Below are 20,448 nucleotides of genomic sequence, written 5' to 3'. Positions count from 1 at the left end.
CTGAAAAAAAACAAAAAACAATATAATATGTGTTATCTGAAAATGTACATTTGTAGATGAAATGTGGTTGCAATGATACATGATAAATCCTACCTAGAAACGGATACAACTTCATTGTTTTGTTTTTTAATTATTATTGTTAAACACACTGCACCAGTCAATGCAAATGTATGAACTTTGACCTTTAGTGTTACCTTGACCTTTGTCCTTTTGCACATGACTGAAGAGTTATGGTTAAATATTTTTTAATTGCATGATGAATGATGATTTTTTTTTGATTTTTTTTCCAATATAAAACATGCAAAGTATACATGTACATGATCATAAAAACAAAGTGATAAAATGTAGCAGTGATATTGTTCAAACATGTTATACAATATATGCTAATATATATTTTTTTTACCTTGTGGTTTCCTTTTGAGTAAAAAAGGGTTAATATGTATTTTTTTCTTTGGTTGTTTGTGATAGGTGTGTTTTTGTTGTTTTTTTTTCAGAAAAACAACAGAATAGTTATGAAAAAGGATGAGTTACATAAAAGTGGGTAGAAAGCATATTGGACTTGTTTATGAAAGTTTAATATGTTTCCATTTTTGTTCAAATATATGAAGTGTATTATTGTTTAGGGCTATTTTTTTCAATTTGAATCTTTAGTTTTAAAAGATGACAAAACAGTTCATTGTGGGTATTTGTTTTATGCATTTCATGCTGAATATAAAATATTTCATTAATATAATAATGTCATTCACAGTGTTGAATGATGAAGTTATAGTCCAGACATTTGTCCTCTAAGTTTCACTTTCACCTTTAAGGTAGGGAAAGAAATGTTACAAACAACACATCCTCCTCATATGGTAGACATGTGTGTTGTGTTTTTTTAAAATTGCACAATTAATGATGTAGAGTCTGGAAAAACTGGTATGGCCAATTGTTACCCTTGATCTCTACATGTGACCTAAACCATTTAGGAACCGAGTAAGTTGTTACGTGCAACGTCAAAATAGTGGTAACTTGTGGTACGTCATTTTAAAATTGCCAAAGTTATAAGTATGAACAAACTAGTAAGCACATTTAACCCTTTCCCACTTAGAAGCAAAGTGAAAATGTGCAAACAGCATAAAACCAGAGCAGCCTGCCGGTAACTGGCAGTCTGTTCAAGTTTTATGCTGTTTGCTGTTCATTAGTATCTAAGGTTAGAAGATAAAGCCATAAAAACTAGTGAGTAATGTCTTAAATAAAATATAATTTTCTAAGGGACTATAAATGCCTAAAAATACTTATCAAAGTGGTAAAGGGTTAATTTTATTATTGATGCTATGTTTGACCTTTATCACATAGATAGGGAAAACCATCCGAGGGTGAGCAGTAGTGGTAATTAAGTGGTAAAATTTAATGACAAAGTCACAATAAGGATAAGCTCTGAGACAAATGCACACACAAAGGGCCATTGTGACAGCAGTTTTGAGTTTTCTACAAGCTAGCTTGGCAAAACACACCATTTACTGTTGTTTATCTTTAAATGCCTGTCTGCAACATGTTGAATCTGTTGTAAGGTCAGGACAAGCTGAACAAGAGATGTGTTTGTCAGAAACACTATGCCCCTTACTGCACCGCTTTGAAGCCATATATTTGACCTTTGACCTTAAAGGATGACCTTGACCTTTCACCACTTAAAATGTGCAGCTCCATGAGATACACATGCATGCCAAATAGCAAGTTGCTATCTTCAATATTGCAAAAGTTATGACCAAGGTTAAAGTTTTGGGACAGAATGACAGACAGACAGGCCAAAAACAATATACCCCTCTTCTTCGAAGAAGGGGGCATATAAAGTTTACCTTTGATGCCCATAAGGATGACTTTGTCCTCTTAACTGACACAAAGGTCTTACAAGCCACATTCCACCTACATATGGTAATATTTTAGTTTATGTTATTTTACATGAAGGACAAGCTGTATATTCCAAAGTTGACCGACCATAGCACTCTTTTAAGCGTACATATGCATGATGTTTGGTTCCCTTACCTGACCAGTGACCATGAGACAGGATCACTTGGGTGTGCAGTCGGTATGCAAGGTTGCTCTGGGTCTTGAGGTCACTGGCTCCAGGCTTGGTCAGGGACACTGTCGTATCTGGGTACTTTACCTGATGGTATAAAGAGTCACGGTGATATAGAATGGAGTAACAGACAGTGGCCAAGACTTGTTGTAGTTGTCAATGTCTGTTGAATTCTCCAAGGTGGAAGAAGAGAAGTATTTTAATCAGGTTTTTTTATTTATCCCCTGCCAAGGGCAGAGGGATATAGTTTCGGCGTTGTCTGTCCCTCTGTCAGTCCGTTTGTATGTCACAAACTTTTTAATTTGGAAGGGGGTATCAATGCAATGAATTTGCTACTTTTGTTTAAATTTGATGCCTCAACGTTATGATTGAGAACAAAAACAGAAGAGCAATTTAATGAATACATTTACAATTATTCTGCAATTTAGGCCTCAAAGATTGCAAACAATGTCATCCGTTGTAAGAACAGCAAACATAACATTTCAGAACTATCAAATGTTACTTATTGTCTCATACTTATGTTTACCCATAATATTCAGATACCTTATTCACACATGCTTGGTTCAAACCCTACATCGATAGATTTACAATAAACAAGTCGTTTTCTACAAGCCCATGTGACCATTTCTCCTTCATGATAGGTCAATTCCCAATCAAATGCAAATGAACCTATAGCCTTTGTCTGACACAATGCCACTGAAAACAAATTTCTTAAGAATGCTTTTCAAGTTTTGAAGTAAAACATGTTTTATGACTCATTATTTCTGCACACATTTGTGCCGTATCTATTAGAGCAACACTCTGGGAAAGCAAGGCTTAATGCATGTTCTTTATGTGTTGTCCAAAAAAAATTCAGTGATAAAACTTCCTGCTTTTGTAGAATTAAAAAAATAATCTCATCAAGTCTATGCGGAAATGTTTGTCCCTGATAAGCCTGTTTCAACTTGACGTGCTAATCTGGGAAAATTCTTTACTTTACTTTACTTCATCCCTGCTTATCCCAGAGGTGCAGCTCATTTGATTTTAGTGATTGTTTTCTACAGTTTTCCAGTGAAATCACAGGGGTCATTTAACATTTCACACGGCATCTGGGTAAGCAAGTGAAAACGCTGAACTGCTTAATACAAAACTTTACCTGTATTCGAATATTTTCCACCTGTACGACATTTTCAATATCTGCTATGAGAAGAACAGCAGTGGTCAGTCCTGCTGTGAACTTCACAGGATTGTCCGACACTTTTGCTGGTTCGTGGATTGTTGCGCAGGCTTTCCGTACCCTTTTTAGCACTGGGCACGTCACTGGCTGAACTAGCTTCAATGCAGAGTGGAGAATGTTCTGAACATTGGAAAGCTGGCCAGATTTTATGTTTGGCAGTTCAGAAAGAAGAAATGATGTGAACTTGTCTGTCAGTGTGTTTTCAGATCCTAAAAACCTGCAACAAAATAACTGTCAAATATGTCTAAAAACTATGAAAATACCTCTTAATAAAATTATAAGTTTTGGCAAGAATTAATTCTGATTATTATTATGCCTGATAGGACTATTCCTCCAAAACACATTAATCAAGAGTTCCGCGGTCATGCCCCCCAAACAGGGCTTTGAATTTTAATCGGGGTCATCTACTGTCTAAGGCCAATGCACTTGAAGATTCAAGCCAATCGGTCAATTCGTTGACCAGTTATTGATCGGAAACAAACTGGTCTACCGACAGAAAGCTCGACTGCCAAACAGACCGACAGACATCCAGCAAAACAATATACCCCCTCTTCTTCGAAGGGGGGCATAAAAAGCATCGCAAAATCAAGTGACAAACAAGAGCTGAACACCTTACCCCTGCAGAGCTGTCAGATAGGTGACATACACATTGTGTGCCTTCATCTGCGTAGCCAGCTCTTGAGAGTTGGCAAGAGTGGAACACAGCCGGAATGTCAGAGCCTAGAACCAAAAACTGGCATTTAATAAACTGGCAAACTGGCATTAGACATTCTAGAAAAATTATATTTAACAAGCAAATTCGTTGATATCCCCCGCCAATGCTTCTGGACAAAAAAGTCTTATATTTGAAACTAAAAAAACATTTTTTAAGATACAAAGGGCCATAACTCCGTTATTAACAGATGGTGTACAATGCCATTTGGTGTGCATCATCCTCTTATCCATATATATACTCATTCCAAGTTTCAATGAAATCCGCCAAAGCACTTCCAAGATATGGCTCCAGACACAAAAGTGCCGGACGGACGGACAGACGGAAAGACGGACGGACAACGCCAAAACAATATCCCTCCGCCTATGGCGGGGGATAATAACCTAGCAAACTGGCATTAATCATTTTAAATAAATGACATTTAATAACCCAGCAAAAACGATTCATCATTAATAACATTTAATAAGCACAGAAATGGGCATTATACATTCATGATAAATTAATTTAATAATCAGGAAAACTGGCATTAAACATCCAACATAACATTCAACACTCTTGATAAATAACATTAAATAACATGGGAAACTTGCATTAAACTTTGTAGATAAATGGCATTAAATAACCTGGAAAACTAACTTAAACATCCTGAAAAATTGCAGTTTAAAATCATGGGAAACAGGAATTTCTGCATTAAATATCCTAGATAACTGTGTAATACCTTAAGTTCTGTCTGTTTGAACAAGGCAAGTTCTGCATTGCCAAGGCCCTGGAACAAGGTGAGTAGTCGGTCTGTGAGGTCCATGACTCGCTCCACCAAGACGGTCAGTCTGTCCACTGTGACGCTGCCTGCCATCAGGTAGGCTCTCTGAGACATCAGCTGTAACAGTGTCTTATTTAAGGAACTATTTTTGTTCTATCTTTTTGTTTCACCCAATAAACAAAGATTTATCTTTCTGATTCCTTTATTAGTGCCTTAACAAAAGTGGACGAGTCTCACATCTTAAAACTAATATGTAGTAGCTTGCAGGAAGACCAACCATTGTCACTAAAATCTAATGTTCAAAGATAGAACAAAAAGGTACTTGAATCTCTATAAACAACGCCCTCTCTCACCTGTGTAATGAGCCTCTGACATTGCAGGAACATGCACAGGCACTCTGCTGATGCTGATGACTCCAGATCAAGCTCTGACACTCGCTGAAGGTCACTGAAAAGGTCAAATCACTTTGGCAATATTAACTGAAGGTCACTGAAAAGGTCAAATTACTTTGGTAATACTTGCTGAAGGTCACTGAAAAGGTCAAACCACTTTGGTAATACTTGCTGAAGGTCACTGAAAAGGTCAAACCACTTTGGTAATACTTGCTGAAGGTCACTGAAAAGGTCAAATCACTTTGTCAATATTAGCTGAAGGTCACTGAAAAGGTCAAATCACTTTGTTATACTTGCTGAAGGTCACTGAAAAGGTCAAATCACTTTGGTAATACTTGCTGAAGGTCACTGAAAAGGTCAAACCACTTTGTCAATATTAGCTGAAGGTCACTGAAAAGGTCAAATCACTTTGGTGATACTTGCTGAAGGTCACTAAAAAGGTCTAATCACTTTGGTAATACTTGCTGAAGGTCACTGAAAAGGTCAAACCACTTTGGTAATACTCGCTGAAGGTCACTGAAAAGGTCAAACCACTTTGGTAATACAAGCTGAAGGTCACTGAAAAGGTCAAATCACTTTGGTAATACTAGCTAAAGGTCACTGAAAAGGTCAAATCTCTTTGGTAATACTAGCTGAAGGTCACTGAAAAGGTCAAAGCACTTTGGTAATACTAGCTGAAGGTCACTGAAAAGGTCAAATCACTTTGGTAATACTTGATGAAGGTCACTGAAAAGGTCAAATCACTTTGGTAATACTAGCTGAAGGTCACTGAAAAGGTCAAATCACTTTGGTAATACATGTACTAGCTGAAGGTCACTAAAAAGGTCAAATCACTTTGGTAATACTTGCTGAAGGTCACTAAAAAAATCTAAGCATTTTGGTGACACTTGTGTAAGGTAACTGAAAAGTTCAAAGAATTTCGGTGACACATGCTGAAGGTCACTGAAAAGGTCAAATCACTTTGGTAATACTTGTTGAAGGTCACTGAAAAGGTCAAATCACTTTGGTAATACTAGCTGAAGGTCACTGAAAAGATCTAAGCATATTGGTGAACAATCAGTGGTGGTTGTGGTGTGGCTGATCCTAGTCTTGTGTACTACCCACCTGGTTGAAAGGATGCTGTGGCGCAGTGGATATGGTGTCCGCCTAGCGACCCAGAGGTCATGGGTTGATCCCCACAGTGGGAGTGTTATTTAGATCTCTTTCAAAGTCACCAAATAATGGTTCTTCTCCGAGGAAATAGAATCGAGAGCGTTTCAAATAAACCTTAGGCTTTCAATGCAATCAAGCTAAAATAAATTGGATTTAAACTATACTACCCACCTGATAGCTGACTCTAGCAGTGTGGTTGCGGTGCTGATGTCCATACACTGCAGGTCCCCCAGCCTGTCAACTGTGGACTGTACAAATGAGGTTGCCACACATGGGCTCAGTAAATCACCTGGAGACTGGAGGCTGGGGCCCGATGAGCTGCGTGACTGCAAAACAACATCTATATGAAGTTACAGAATTTAATGTAAACATTTATTTCAAGCCCAGCTACTATCAGACATCACTGACATAACAGAACACAAGGTAAACATACTGTTAAAGACAAGAGACAATTGACAGGGCTTTTCATCAGAAAATTGGGAAGAGGCCCTAGCCTTTCTAATTGGGAATTTCATGCACAATAACTGGTCATTTTGGGAAGACCGTATTTTCTTAAAAGTTTTTGAAACAGGGTCTTTTTCATTGTGCAGAAGTATTAAAAGACACATTGTGGTGCATTCTTAATCATAATAGAGCTCATTGCTTTCAATTCTGGAGATGCCAAATATGTCTAAGTAAAAATTATTTTATTTTTTTTACAATTTGGGAAATTTCTCTTTCAATTTTGGGAAAAAATGAACTTGTTTTCAATTGGGAAGGGGCCGAATTTTGGCCCCTGTTATATAAGGATGAAAAGCCCTGATTGATGGCCCTTAAGCCCTCACCCGAGTATAAGGAACACCAATTGTCAAAGACTTTATCTGGTGACATAGTTGTCAAACCTACTAGATCCAGATTCAAACATGACCTTAATATAATCATCAAGGTCAACATTCAGACCAAGTTCTAGAAATGTTGTGTTCAGAGTGGTAATACTGGTTGTCTAAGCTTTGACCTGGTGACCTAGTTTGTAGACACATATGACCCAGATTCAGACTTGCCCTATATGTTGTCCAGATAAAATTTCTGACAAAGATTCATAAAGATTGAGTAATAAAAGGTGGCCCCTAGATTGGTAAGAAGGATTTTCATAATATGGCCAGGTGACCTAGTTTTTGGATGCATAGGACCCCAATTTGAAATTGGCCTAGATAAATATTCTTTCATCTAGAATAAGTCTTAAATCTTGCCTCTTGGATCACAACAAAGATTTTGATAATTTGACCTAGTGATCAAGATTTGTATCCATATTCCCATGGTTCAAACTATTGCTAGATATTAAAACCAAAAACAATCTTATATCACATCTAAATTAGCAAAATTGTTTTAAATACAAATTGACCAGTAGCCAATTGCATAAATATGGATAACTCTTTTTCAGCAGATATTTTTTGGTTATTCTAAATTTTAGGGCATCTTTTTTTGGTTAGAGATTTTATACAAAAATAGATAAGCGAATAGGTGCACATTTTGGTTAATTTTTGGATAAGATTTAGCCAAGGTATTTGACTTTTATAAGTTATATTTATCCAAATAAATTAAACCAAATGTCATCTTTTGGATTGTATAAAGTTTTTCAAATTGATACAATTGGCTACTGTTGACCTAGTTTTTAAACCAGGCTGACCCAGATTCGACCTTGGCTTAGATATTATACAATATCAGAGTACTCATTCATGCACATACCTCCAGTCGTGGTACAAGGTCAGGTAGAGAGTCTCTCAGATAGTGGTAATGTCTCCAGGTGTGGTCTTGGAACATGGGTAGTGCTGTACGATTGCCCGCAGCAGCACTGAACACCAGAACCAATATACTGATGTCTGCAGGTCAAGTTAAAGAGAAACACTTTTGTGCTAAGCAGCTTCTACAATACAATTTCTCAATTCTTGTAAAAGAAATCCAAGTGTATGCTGATTCTCTGACATTCTCACCAATAATAAATTTTAAGAAACAAGGGCTGTTTGTAAAACATGCATGCCCCCCATATGGGCTGTCCGTTGTAGTGGCAGCCATTGTGTGAATATGATTTTTGTCACTGTGACCTTGACCTTTGACCTAGTGACCTGAAAATCAATAGGGGTCATCTGCGGGTCACGATCAATGTACCTATGAAGTGTCATGATCCTAGGCAAAAGCGTTCTTGAGTTATCATCCGAAAATCATTTTACTATTTCGGGTCACCGTGACCTTGACCTTTGACCTTGTGACCTCAAAACCAATAGGGGTCATCTGCAAGTCATGATCAATCTACCTATGAGGTTTCATGATCCTAGGCGTATGCGTTCTTGAGTTATCATCCGAAAACCATTTTACTATTTCGGGTCACTGTGACCTTGACCTTTTACCTAGTGACCTCAAAATCAATAGGGGTCATCTGCGAGTCATGATCAATCTACCCATGAAGTTTCATGATCCTAGGCGTATGCGTTCTTGAGTTATCATCCGGAAACCATTTTACTATTTCGGGTCACCGTGACCTTGACCTTTGACCTAGTGACCTCAAAATCAATAGGGGTCATCTGCAAGTCATGATCAATCTACCCATGAAGTTTCATGATCCTAGGCGTATGCGTTCTTGAGTTATCATCCGGAAACCATTTTACTATTTCAGGTCACCGTGACCTTGACCTTTGACCTAGTGACCTCAAAATCAATAGGGGTCATTTGCAAGTCATGATCAATCTACCCATGAAGTTTCATGATCCTAGGCGTATGCGTTCTTGAGTTATCATTCAAAAACCATTTTACTATTTCTGGCCACAGTGACCTTGACCTTTGACCTAGTGACCTCAAAATCAATAGGGGTCATCTGCGAGTCATGATCAATGTACCTATGAAGTTTCATGATCCTAGGCCCAAGCGTTCTTGAGTTATCGTCTGACAACCACCTGGTGGACGGACCGAAAGACCGACCGACATGAGCAAAGCAATATACCCCCTCTTCTTCGAAGGGGGGCATAATATATACATTTTAAATTCTGCACAAAAAAATTTGTTCATACCTTTCTAATACCAAAATTATTCGGTATAAGACTGGAAAAAAACACCTTAGTTTTCAGAAATAGAAAACAGCATAGGAATGCATTGTTTTGTGCCATAGCAAACAGCAAAGGCATGCATAGTTTTGTGACATAGTGAATAGCATATGTATGAATTGTTTGGTGCCTAGCAAACTGCATAGACATGCAGTTTCGTGCCTTAGCAAATAGCATAGGTATGAATTTTTTTGTTCCATAGCAAACAGCATAGGCATGCATTGTTTTGTGCCATAGCTGCCAGCATAGGCATGCATGATTTTGTGCCATAGCAGTCAGCATAGATATGCATGGTTTTGTGCCATAGCAAAAAGCATAGGAATGCATGGTTTTGTGCCATAGCAATCAGCATAGGCATGCATGGTTTTGTGCCATAGCAAACGGCATAGGCATGCATGGTTGTGTGCCAAAGTAAACAGCATAAGCATGCATTGGTTTGTGTCATAAGGAACTGCATAGGCATGCATTGTTTTGTGCCATAGCAAACATCATAGGAATGAATTGTTTTGTGCCATAGCAAACAGCATAGGCATGCATTGTTTTGTGCCATAGAGAACAACAAAGGTATGCATTTCGTTTGTGACATAGCGAACAACCTAGGCATGCATTGTTTTGTGCCATAGCGAACAACATAGACATGCATTGTTTTGTGCCATAGCAAACAGCATAGGCATGCATGGTTTTTTGCCATAAAAAAGAGCATAGGCATGCATTGCTTTGTGCCATAGCTAATAGCATAGGTATGAATTGTTTTGTTCCATAGCAAACAGCAAAGGCATGCATTATTTTGTGCCATAGCGAACAGAAAAAGCATGCATGGTTTTATGCCATCAATGTATAAGCCTGCATGGTGTTGTGCCATCAATGAAGGATACACGCTGGGTCGTCCATTTCAGGCTCCGGTGTGTCGAAGTACGGATGTAGACAGAGGAACTCTGGAAGCAGAGGCAGGGCCAGACTTGAGCCATTAGTACCGAGGTGGTGCATACATCTGGAACATAAACATGTGCATGACTGCATGATGCTTGGACAAAATTACCCTACACAACTTGTACCTTATGCTTTAACCAATACTACACGTGGCTGTTTTCCATACTTAAGTGACCTAAGATATGATTGTCATAATGTTGTCTTACTTCCAGATGGAGAGCCTGTCTTCCGGGTATCGTCTCAGGTTGTTCAGAAGAGCCACTACACACGTGTTCAAGCACTCTTTGGTGGCAAACTTCATAGAACACAGCATGTCCCTTAGTGACTCACGAGACTGGTAGGAAAAATCCTGAAACAAAAACAGTTCCTTTATTAATATCAAAACCATATTGATGAAGACATCATGTGCATCCAAAACCTAGGTCACCAGATCAAATCTGAGAAAAACTTTGCCACCACTCTTAGAGGCCACATTTACATGTATGACTCTCGATGGAACTTGGCCAAACATATTTTGACAATATATAGGCAAAGTTCGAATGTAGGTCATTAACGTCAAGAAACTAGGTCACCGGGAAGATCTTGAAAAATATTCTTCACACCATAGGGGCAACATTTATGACTCAAGCTTAATTAAACTTGGAAAGTATGTTAATCTATACATTATCAAGACCATGTTTGAATCAGGGTCAGGGTCGTCCAAAACCTAGGTCACTAAGTATAACCATTTCCCACTTAGAAGCAAAATAAAAATGGCTATGTCAGTATGTGCAAACAGCATAAAACCAGAACAACCTGTGAGTAACTCTCAGTCTGTTCAGGTTTTATGTTGTTAGCTGCTCATCAGTATCTAAGGTTTGGATATGAAGAATTAAAAACTTGAATCTTATAAGAAAAGTCTTTAAATTAAATTTAAATTTCAAAGGGACTACAAATGCCTAAAAAATACGTATCTAAGTGGTTAAGGGTTAAATCCGATATCAACCTAGCAATACTCACCATAAGAACTCCCAGCATGATCTCCAGCTGGTCCTCTCGTATCTCCAGGTGTGTACTCAGCTTCTTCAGACTGTTGATAGCGTTCAGTCTCACAGCCTCAATCTCGTCGTTGAACATGTCTGCAATGCTGTCCTGGCACTGTGCGGCAAACATCGCATTCTGACTTGCCAGCTCACACAGTGAGTCCAGCGTGCAGTTACGAACCTCTGAAATAGGAGCAAAATGTTGTGTTTGGCAGCAATTAAGCCTTGTTCTGGGAAAACTGGGCTTACATGATAATCTGCATGAAACTTGACGAACATGCATTAAGCCCAGTTATCGCAGAATGTGGCTCAATGAATGATCAGTCTAAATATTATGCAGTCCAAACCCGGTGGCTTGAACTCGCCAGGACCAACAACAAAAATTTGAGCTATCAAGAATTCAAGCCATCCGATTTCTAATACACATATATTTACCAAAATGAATCTGCTATAGATTTACATCTCCAGTTAAAGAGTATTCATACTGCCCAAACTCCTTTCTATGTTCTGCTTTTGAATTAATAAGAAGTAAATACATGTATATACAAACTATCGTTATGAAAAAAATATTTTAAAACAATTACAAATACAATTAAAAAAAATATCATATACTCAAAGTTATTTTATTGGCACGTTTTCACGGGTACATGTTAGAAGCAGCATGTAAAACAAAACATGCTTAAGCATTATATACACATTGCTGAATATTAAACAGAACTTTATGTATTTATTCATTCGCCTCCTTTTTTAAGAATAACATATGTCAGTATGTGTTTTGTTCATGAGTTGTGGTATACATACAATGTTTTATTTTCCATCAAGTTGACATTGAACATAGTGTGATGCAGCCATCCCAGCCCTAATAATACCACATTTACATAAAGAACGCAACACTTTATACAAAATGTTATCTTTTGCTAAAATCAACGAACGATTGAGTTGATGACATGTTTGCAAATATTACTTGCCTTTAACTAGAGCTTTATCACAGACATGATGAATACCCCCACATGCCGCATTGAAACATAATATTTTGCATATCGTCTTCACAAAAAACAGTGGACACCATGCTCAATTTTTAAAACGCACTAAGTGACCCCTTGAGCTAGTTTTTGACCCAGAAAGGCCCATATTCTTACTTGGCCTTAAGATCATCTCCATTAAACTTCTGAGTTTGGTGAAGATCGGATGTAAACTACTTGAATTAGAGAGCGGACACCATGCTGAATGTTAAAAAATGCACTAAGTGACCCCGTGACCTAGTTTTAGGCCCGGAACGGCACCATGTTCAAACTTGTCCTAGAGATCATTTAGATAAAACTTGTGACCAAGTTTGGTGAGCATTGGATGAAAACTACTTGAATTAGAGAGCGGACAACATGGTGAGGTTTAAAACGCACTAAGATACCTCGTGACCTAGTTTTTGACCCGGCATGACCCATATTCAAACTTGACCTAGACATCATCTAGATACAACTTCTGACCAAGTTTGATGAAGATTGGATGAAAACTACTTGAATTAGACAGCAGACAACATTGTGATGTTTAAAACGCACTAAGTGACCCCGTGACCTTGTTTTTGACCCTGCATGACCCATATTCAAACTTGCCCTAGACATTATCAAGATAGAACTTCTGACCAATTTTGGTGAAGATTGGATAAGAACTACTTGAATTAGAGAGCGGACAACACGGTGAGGTTTAAAACACACTAAGTGACCCCGTGACCTAGTTTTTGACCCGGCATGGCCCATGTTCAAACTTGACCTGCACATCATCTAGTTACAACTTCTGACCAAGTGTGGTGAAGATCGGATTTGAACTACTTGAAATAGAGAGCGGACACCATGCTCAATATGTAAAACGTACTAAGTGACCCTGTGACCTAGTTTTTGATCTGGCATGGCCCATGTTCGAAGTTGGCCTTCAGATCATCTAGATAAAACTTCTGACCAAGTTTGGTGAAGATCTGATGAAAACTACTTGAATAAGAGAAGGACACCATGCTGAATGTTAAACAAGAGGGCCAAGATGGCCCTAGTTCACTCACCTGAGAGAAGTCGGTTCATTCAATCTTTACCAAATGTAAAACTTGACCTAGATATTGTCCAGACAAACATCCTGGTCAAGTTTCATCATTATTTCATCTGCAAGTCATGATCAATGTACCTATGAACTTGAAGTTTCATGATCCTAGGCGTAAGCATTCTTGAGTTATCATCCGGAAACCATTTTACTGCTTTGGGTCACCGTGACCTTGACCTTTGACCTAGTGACCTGAAAATCAATAGGGGTCATCTGCGAGTCATAATCAATATACATATGAAGTTTCATGAACCTAGGCATAAGCGTTCTTGAGTTTTCATCCAGAAACCATTTTACTATATCAGGTCACCGTGACCTATGACCTAGTGACCTGCAACTCAATAGGGGTCATCTGCGAGTCATGATCATTGTACCTATGAAGTTTCATGATCCTAGGCATAAGGGTTCTTGAGTTATCATCCAGAAACCATTTTACTATTTCAGGTCACTGTGACCTTGACCTTTGACATAGTGACCTGAAAAACCATTGGGGTCATCTTCGAGTCATGATCAATGTACCTATGAAGTTTCATGATCCTAGGCATAAGCGTTCTTGAGTTATCATCTGGAAACCATTTTACTATTTCGGGTCACCGTGACCTTGACCTTTGACCTAGCAACCTGAAAATCGATAGGGGTCATCAACGAGTCATGATCAATGTACCTATGAAGTGATCCTAGGCCTAAGCGTTTTTGAGTTATCATCCGGAAACCATTTTACTATTTCGGATCATCGTGACCTTGACCTTTGACCTAGTGACCTGAAAATCAATAGGGGTCATTTATGAGTTATGATCAATGTACCTATAAAGTTTCATGATCCTAGGCCTAAGCGTTCTTGAGTTATCATCTGGAAACCATTTTATTATTTCGGGTCATCGTGACCTTGACCTTTGACCTAGTGACCTGAAAATCAATAGGGGTTATAAGCGAGACATGATCAATGTATCTATGAAGTTTCATGATCCTAGGCATAAGCCTTCTTGAGTTATCATCCGGAAACCATTTTACTGCTTTGGGTCACTGTGACCTTGACCTTTGACCTAGTAACCTGAAAATCAATAGGGGTCATCTGCGAGTCATGATCAATGTATCTATGAAGTTTTATGATCCTAGGCATAAGTGTTCTTGAGTCATCATCTGGAAACCATTTTACTATTTCGGGTCATCGTGACCTTGACCTTTGACCTAGTCACCTGAAAATCAATAGGAGTCATCTGCGAGTCATGATCAATGTACCTATGAAGTTTCATGATCCTTGGCATAAGCGCTCTTGAGTTATCATCCGGAAACCATCTGGTGGACATGTTTTTCAACGGATCGGAAACACTTTTGAACTCAGCCAAGATATCATTAAGACCTTCATTTTGACAAAGTTACATGAAGATTGGGCATGAAATGTGACTTCTACAGTGTTTACAAGGTTTTTCTCTTTTTTTGACCTAGTGACCTAGTTTTTGACCCGGCACAACCCAGTTTCGAACTCGGCCGAGATTTCATTGGGACAAAGCTTCTGACCAAGTTTCATGAAGATGGGACAAGAAATGGGGCCTCTGGAGTGTTTACGAGCAAATGTTAACGGACAGACTGATGGACGCACAGACTGACAGTTCAACTTCTATATGCCACCCTACCTGGGGCATAAAAATGTGCAAATAATGTCCTAAAAAGAAATGCTGATTAATAGAACTACCAATAAACAACAGGTTAAGCCACAGTCTCACAATTGTGTGTAGCTTACACTGGCCAACTCTAATAGGTAAGTTGTCAAAGCAAATAAATCGAAGAAAACATAATTAACAGTTTTACCATGGAAATCACACGTTCAACCCTCACAAATCCTCAACAATTATTATTCACCTTTCACTTTGTCAAACCATCGGTTCCCAGTTTAATCTTTGGTGACATCACCTACGCTCTGAAGACTGGAACCAGCTCCAACTGTGAAACACCAACATTTAAAGTTGAAGACAGCCTAGCCAACCATATGAATGACCCTAACAGTGTCCTGCTGAGATACTATCGAACAAAACCAGGAGTTACAGAAGACAACCACATCTATAGGATGTTAACTTCTCTGAAGTGTGGAAGACTGGCTTTGCCTACTGCAAGAGTAGCGGTAGTCCAGCGCCACACAAGGGAGACAACTTAATTGTTCAATGTCTGTGAGGTGATCTGCAGTTGTAGCCCTTTGTTGTTGTTTACACAAGGGGACAACTTGAATGTTCAATGTCTGTGAGGTGATCTGCAGTTGTAGCCCTTTGTTTTTACTGTGTACACGAGGGGACAATTCAGATGTTCAGTGTCTGTTAGGTGATCTGCAGTTGTGGCCCTTTGTTATTACTGTTTACACAAGGGGGACAGCTTGGATGTTCAATGTCTGTGAGGTGATCTGCAGTTGTGGCCCTTTGTTATTACAATGTACGCAAGGGGATAACTTGGATGTTCAGTGTCTGTGAGGTGATCTTCAGTTGTGGCCCTTTGTTATTACTGTTTACACAAGGGGGAAAACTTGGATGTTCAGTGTCTGTTAGGTGATCTGCAGTTGTGGCCCTTTGTTATTACTGTGTATGCAAGGGGGGCAACTTGGATGTTCAGTGTCTGTGAGATGATCTGCAGTTGTGGCCCTTTGTTATTACTGTGTACACAAGGGGGACAACTTGGATATTCAGTGTCTGTGAGGTGATCTGCAGTTGTGGCCCTTTGTTATTACTGTGTACACGAGGGGGACAACTTGGATGTTCAGTGTCTGTTAGGTGATCTGCAGTTGTGGCCCTTTGTTATTACTGTGTACACAAGGGGGACATCTTGGATGTTCAGTGTCTGTGAGGTGATCTTCAGTTGTGGCCCTTTGTTATTACTGTTTACACAAGGGGGGCAACTTCGATGTTCAGTGTGTTTAAGAAGATCTGCAGTTTCTGTAACCCTTGGGAAACACTGAGAACTACAAGTGAGCATTGTTGCAAGGAGCTTCATGTATACATTTGCTTGAACATTGAAGTGCTGTTGAATTGGACTCATATGGATTTAGCTTCCTGTCATTGTTAGAAGCAAAAGTAACTTTAACTCATACACATTTATACATTTACATGACTTTTGGAGTAATAAGTTTTGACTTAATCAAGGAAGATCATGAATAGATTTCATAGAACAATTTAAACTTATTCCATGTGGATTTTTAAAACCTTATAATTAAATACACAGAATATGGCTGATAAAAAGAAGAACCCCTCAGTAACCCCCATGGAACTTATGGAACTTACAGAGCTACAGAATAAGTGTGCCCGTAGGCCGCTGAGTAAAAAAGTAGTGGACAACATCCCCTGCTGCCAGCGATACCACAACAAGTTTGGATTCAAGGTTTTTGTATTTTTACTGGTTGTTAGCCTGGATGCCGCCGACCTTTTCAGTGATTGGCTGCTGTGTCGAGACGTTTGGTTGACTAAGGAAGGCCTTGTTCAAGGCCCACCGCAGGACTTCATCAAATATCTGCTGCTGGCATTCTCCATTGTTGGAACTTTCACGTGTTTATTCGAGATCGTCAACCTTTGGTGGGAGTTATTCCGCAGAAGTCCATGTCAAGACGTCGAACTTCTTTCTGCAATTATCGTCTGGGTAGAGGATGTTCCACAGATTGCCATACACGTCGCCATAGTAGCATGTAGAGAAGAAGCCATCAGCTTTTTCCAGCTTGTGAAAGCTTCACTGATCATTGCAGGAGCAGTCATACGCATAATTGTCTCCCTTGTGCGATACTGCAGCAAATCTGCTCGCAAGGATTTGGAATGTGCCAAGGTGAACAAGGAATCTAGAAACCTCATTTTTTACCGTTTCTTTATAATGCTGGGACTGATTGTAACACTGGGAGGAGCCATAACAATCTTTCTTTTTACACAGTCAGAGAGGAATCAAGATGGAAGCCTTAACTTCAAAGTCCCACACAGAATTGTTGAAGGGGAATTCGATGATCAAAAGTACTTCACCAATGTAAGCATTTATTTCAGCCACAGAAATTTTGATTATGAAACAAACCCTTCTGCTGACAGCAAACATTTCTTGCGCTTGATAAAACTCAATGATGTGAAAAACTCAAAGTCTGACAAAACTGTTCATATAGAATATGATGGAAACCACACACAATATCAAATTCAAGTTGATGGACATAAAGAATGCTACACAATCAATAAGAGAACCCAACAATTTACCATGGAAACCACATGTTCAAACCTCACAAATCCTGAACAATTTGCATTCACTTTTCACTTTGTCAAACCATCGGTTCCCAGTTTAATCTTTGGTGACATCACATACGCTTTGAAGACTGGAACCAGCTCCAACTGTGAAACACCAACATTTAAAGTTGAAAACAGCCTAGCCAACCATATGAATGACCCTAACAGTGTCCTGCTGAGATACTATCGAACAAAACCAGGAGTTACAGAAGACAACCACATACATAAGACGTCAACTACTCACAAATTTTATCATGCAAGTGATTTGATAGACATTTCTGATGTGTGGAAGACTGGTGTTGCCTCCTGCAAGAGAAGTGGCAGTCTAGCCCCACACAAGGGGGACAACATGGATGTTCAGTGTCTGTGAGGTGATCTGCAGTTGCTGCCCTTTGTTATGACTGTGTTCACAAGGGGAAAAAACTTGGAAAGTCAGTGTCTGTAAGATCTGCAGTTACTGCCCATTTGTTGTTACTGTGTTTACAAGGGGCACAACTTGGATGTTTAGTGTCTGTAGAATCTGCAGTTGCTGCCCTTTTTTGTTACTTGTGCACACAAGGGAGACAACTTGGATGTACACTGTCTGTGAGGAGATCTGCAGTTGTGGCCCTTTGTTGTAACATTCCAATGCTTGATGATAGACTTAACCCATTTATGCCTAGTGGACTCTCCTATCCTTCTAAATTGGATCAATTTATTCCCAAAATTAGGGATGTCTAGTATTATTATCCACCGTCAGAGGCGGAGGGATATTGTTTTGGTGTTGTCCGTCCGTCCGTCCGTCCGGAACGCTTGTGTCCGGAGCCATATCTTGGAAGTGCTTTGGCGGATTTCATTGAAACTTGGTATGAGTATATATATGGATAAGACGATGATGCACGCCAAATGGCATTGTACAACATCCGTTAATAACGGAGTTATAGCCCTTTGTATCTTGAAAAAATGCTTTTTACTATAGGTTCTTTTGTGTCCGGAGCCATATCTTGGAAGTGCTTTGGCGGATTTCATTGAAACTTGGTATGAGTATATATATGGATAAGAAGATGATGCACGCCAAATGGCATTGTACAACATCTGTTAATAATGGAGTTATAGCCCTTTTTATCTTGAAAACATGCTTTTTACTATAGGCAATTTTGTGTCCGGAGCCATATCTTGGAAGTGCTTTGGCGGATTTCATTGAAACTTGGTATGAGTATGTATATGGATAAGACGATGATGCACACCAAATGGCATTGTACACCATCCGTTAATAACGGAGTTATAGCCCTTTGTATCTTGAAAAAATGCTTTTTACTATAGGCACTTTTGAGTCCGGAGCCATATCTTGGAAGTGCTTTGGCGGATTTCATTGAAACTTGGTATGAGTATGTATATGGATAAGACGATGATGCAAGCCAAATGGCATTGTACAACATCTGTTAATAACAGAGTTGTAGCCCTTTGTATCTTGAAAAAATGCTTTTTACTATAGGCACTTTTGAGTCCGGAGCCATATCTTGGAAGTGCTTTAGCGGATTTCATTGAAACTTGGTATGAGTATATATATGGATAAGACGATGATGCACACCAAATGGCATTGTACACCATCTGTTAATAATGGAGTTATGGCCCTTTGTATCTTGAAAAAATGCTTTTTACTATAGGCACTTTTGAGTCCGGAGCCATATCTTGGAAGTGCTTTAGCGGATTTCATTGAAACTTGGTATGAGTATATATATGGATAAGACGATGATGCACACCAAATGGCATTGTACAACATCTGTTAATAATGGAGTTATAGCCCTTTGTATCTTGAAAAAATGCTTTTTACTATAGGCACTTTTGTGTCCGGAGCCATATCTTGAAAATGCTGCTTTGGCGGATTTCATTGAAACTTGGTATGACTATATATATGGATAAGACGATGATGCACGCCAAATGGCATTGTACAACATCTGTTAATAACAGAGTAATGGCCCTTTGTTTTGTAGTATGTTCATCCGTCCGATTTGCACCCATCCTTAAACAAAAGATACGTTGCGGGGGATATCAATTCTACGAATTTGCTTGTTATTTCTATATTTAGAATATTTCTTACAGAAATTCATTTAAGCAAACAGCACAAACCCTGATGAGACGCCGCATCATGTGGCGTCTCATCTGGGTCTACGCTGTTTGCCAAGGCCTTTTTTCTAGACGCTAGGCATAAATGGGTTAAATATAATCAAATGAGCATGGTATATCATAACTTATATAATGGTGTGGCTTATGACTAAACTTAATCTTATTTGCATGTCATCTCAATGAAATAGTAATCTTTAAAATTGATAGTGGGAACAATTGATTTTAGACCTTCTGCATGTTCTTTAATCTGACTTTGTGAAATCTGTAGAAAGATATTGACTTTTCAAGTTAACCATTTTCATATTCTGCTATGTACAACCTGAAAATATGACTTAATTATGTCACTCAATTATGTTATATTTTGTTCTAAATCAAATTATACAACTTCTTTGGTGATTTTTAATTCTTTATAAAATTACTTGATGCGTTGGATTTTTCATTGTTGTTTTGTTCAAAAGAAATTAATAGGATAATACCATATTCATACTTATTTTGGCTATATGTGGTCTTTATTGAATTGGATGAAACCGAATGAACTTTTTGTAATTTTTATTTCGTTGAACAACCAATTCTTGATATTCAATGCATTTTGAGTGGCCTGCATTGCACAATTGATCTTGACTGCAGAGACACATTTACAGCACTAGCCCACTGGACATAAAACCCTGATGCAAAGCCAGTTACAACTATGATCACCTGGAACCTGTGAAT

General features: G+C 38.7%; 2 protein-coding genes across 5 annotated transcripts in view; one reads left to right on the top strand and one right to left on the bottom strand.

Annotated features, from left to right (window-relative positions):
* Positions 1 to 20,448, bottom strand: part of LOC127835269 (integrator complex subunit 4-like) — a 49,233-nt gene that overhangs the window by 1,053 nt on the left and 27,732 nt on the right. For both annotated transcript variants that reach the window (XM_052361613.1, XM_052361615.1), the window contains 10 exons: positions 11,292 to 11,497; positions 10,499 to 10,641; positions 10,238 to 10,353; positions 8,014 to 8,147; positions 6,460 to 6,614; positions 5,098 to 5,191; positions 4,703 to 4,861; positions 3,889 to 3,992; positions 3,192 to 3,489; positions 2,023 to 2,143 (listed from right to left, as the gene is read on the bottom strand). In XM_052361613.1, the coding sequence (XP_052217573.1) occupies positions 2,023 to 2,143; positions 3,192 to 3,489; positions 3,889 to 3,992; positions 4,703 to 4,861; positions 5,098 to 5,191; positions 6,460 to 6,614; positions 8,014 to 8,147; positions 10,238 to 10,353; positions 10,499 to 10,641; positions 11,292 to 11,497 (1,530 nt within the window). The remainder of the gene's footprint in view (positions 1 to 2,022; positions 2,144 to 3,191; positions 3,490 to 3,888; positions 3,993 to 4,702; positions 4,862 to 5,097; positions 5,192 to 6,459; positions 6,615 to 8,013; positions 8,148 to 10,237; positions 10,354 to 10,498; positions 10,642 to 11,291; positions 11,498 to 20,448) is intronic.
* LOC127835270 (uncharacterized) lies at positions 16,449 to 20,167 on the top strand. Of its 3 annotated transcripts, none has more exons than XM_052361618.1 (2): positions 16,449 to 18,589; positions 19,450 to 20,167. In XM_052361618.1, the coding sequence occupies exon 1, from the start codon at positions 16,607 to 16,609 to the stop codon at positions 17,999 to 18,001; it is 1,395 nt and encodes a 464-aa protein (XP_052217578.1). In that variant the 5' UTR covers positions 16,449 to 16,606; the 3' UTR covers positions 18,002 to 18,589; positions 19,450 to 20,167. The 3 variants fall into 3 exon arrangements, with proteins under 3 accessions (XP_052217578.1, XP_052217577.1, XP_052217576.1); XM_052361617.1 differs by having other exon boundaries at positions 19,106 to 20,167; XM_052361616.1 differs by having other exon boundaries at positions 18,934 to 20,167.

Source organism: Dreissena polymorpha, chromosome 6 (genome assembly GCF_020536995.1).
Source record: "Dreissena polymorpha isolate Duluth1 chromosome 6, UMN_Dpol_1.0, whole genome shotgun sequence".
In the NCBI taxonomy this organism is placed as follows: Eukaryota; Metazoa; Mollusca; class Bivalvia; order Myida; family Dreissenidae; genus Dreissena; species Dreissena polymorpha.
The sequence above is the reverse complement of the archived record's forward strand: the minus strand, read 5'-3'. Positions and strand labels throughout refer to the sequence as shown.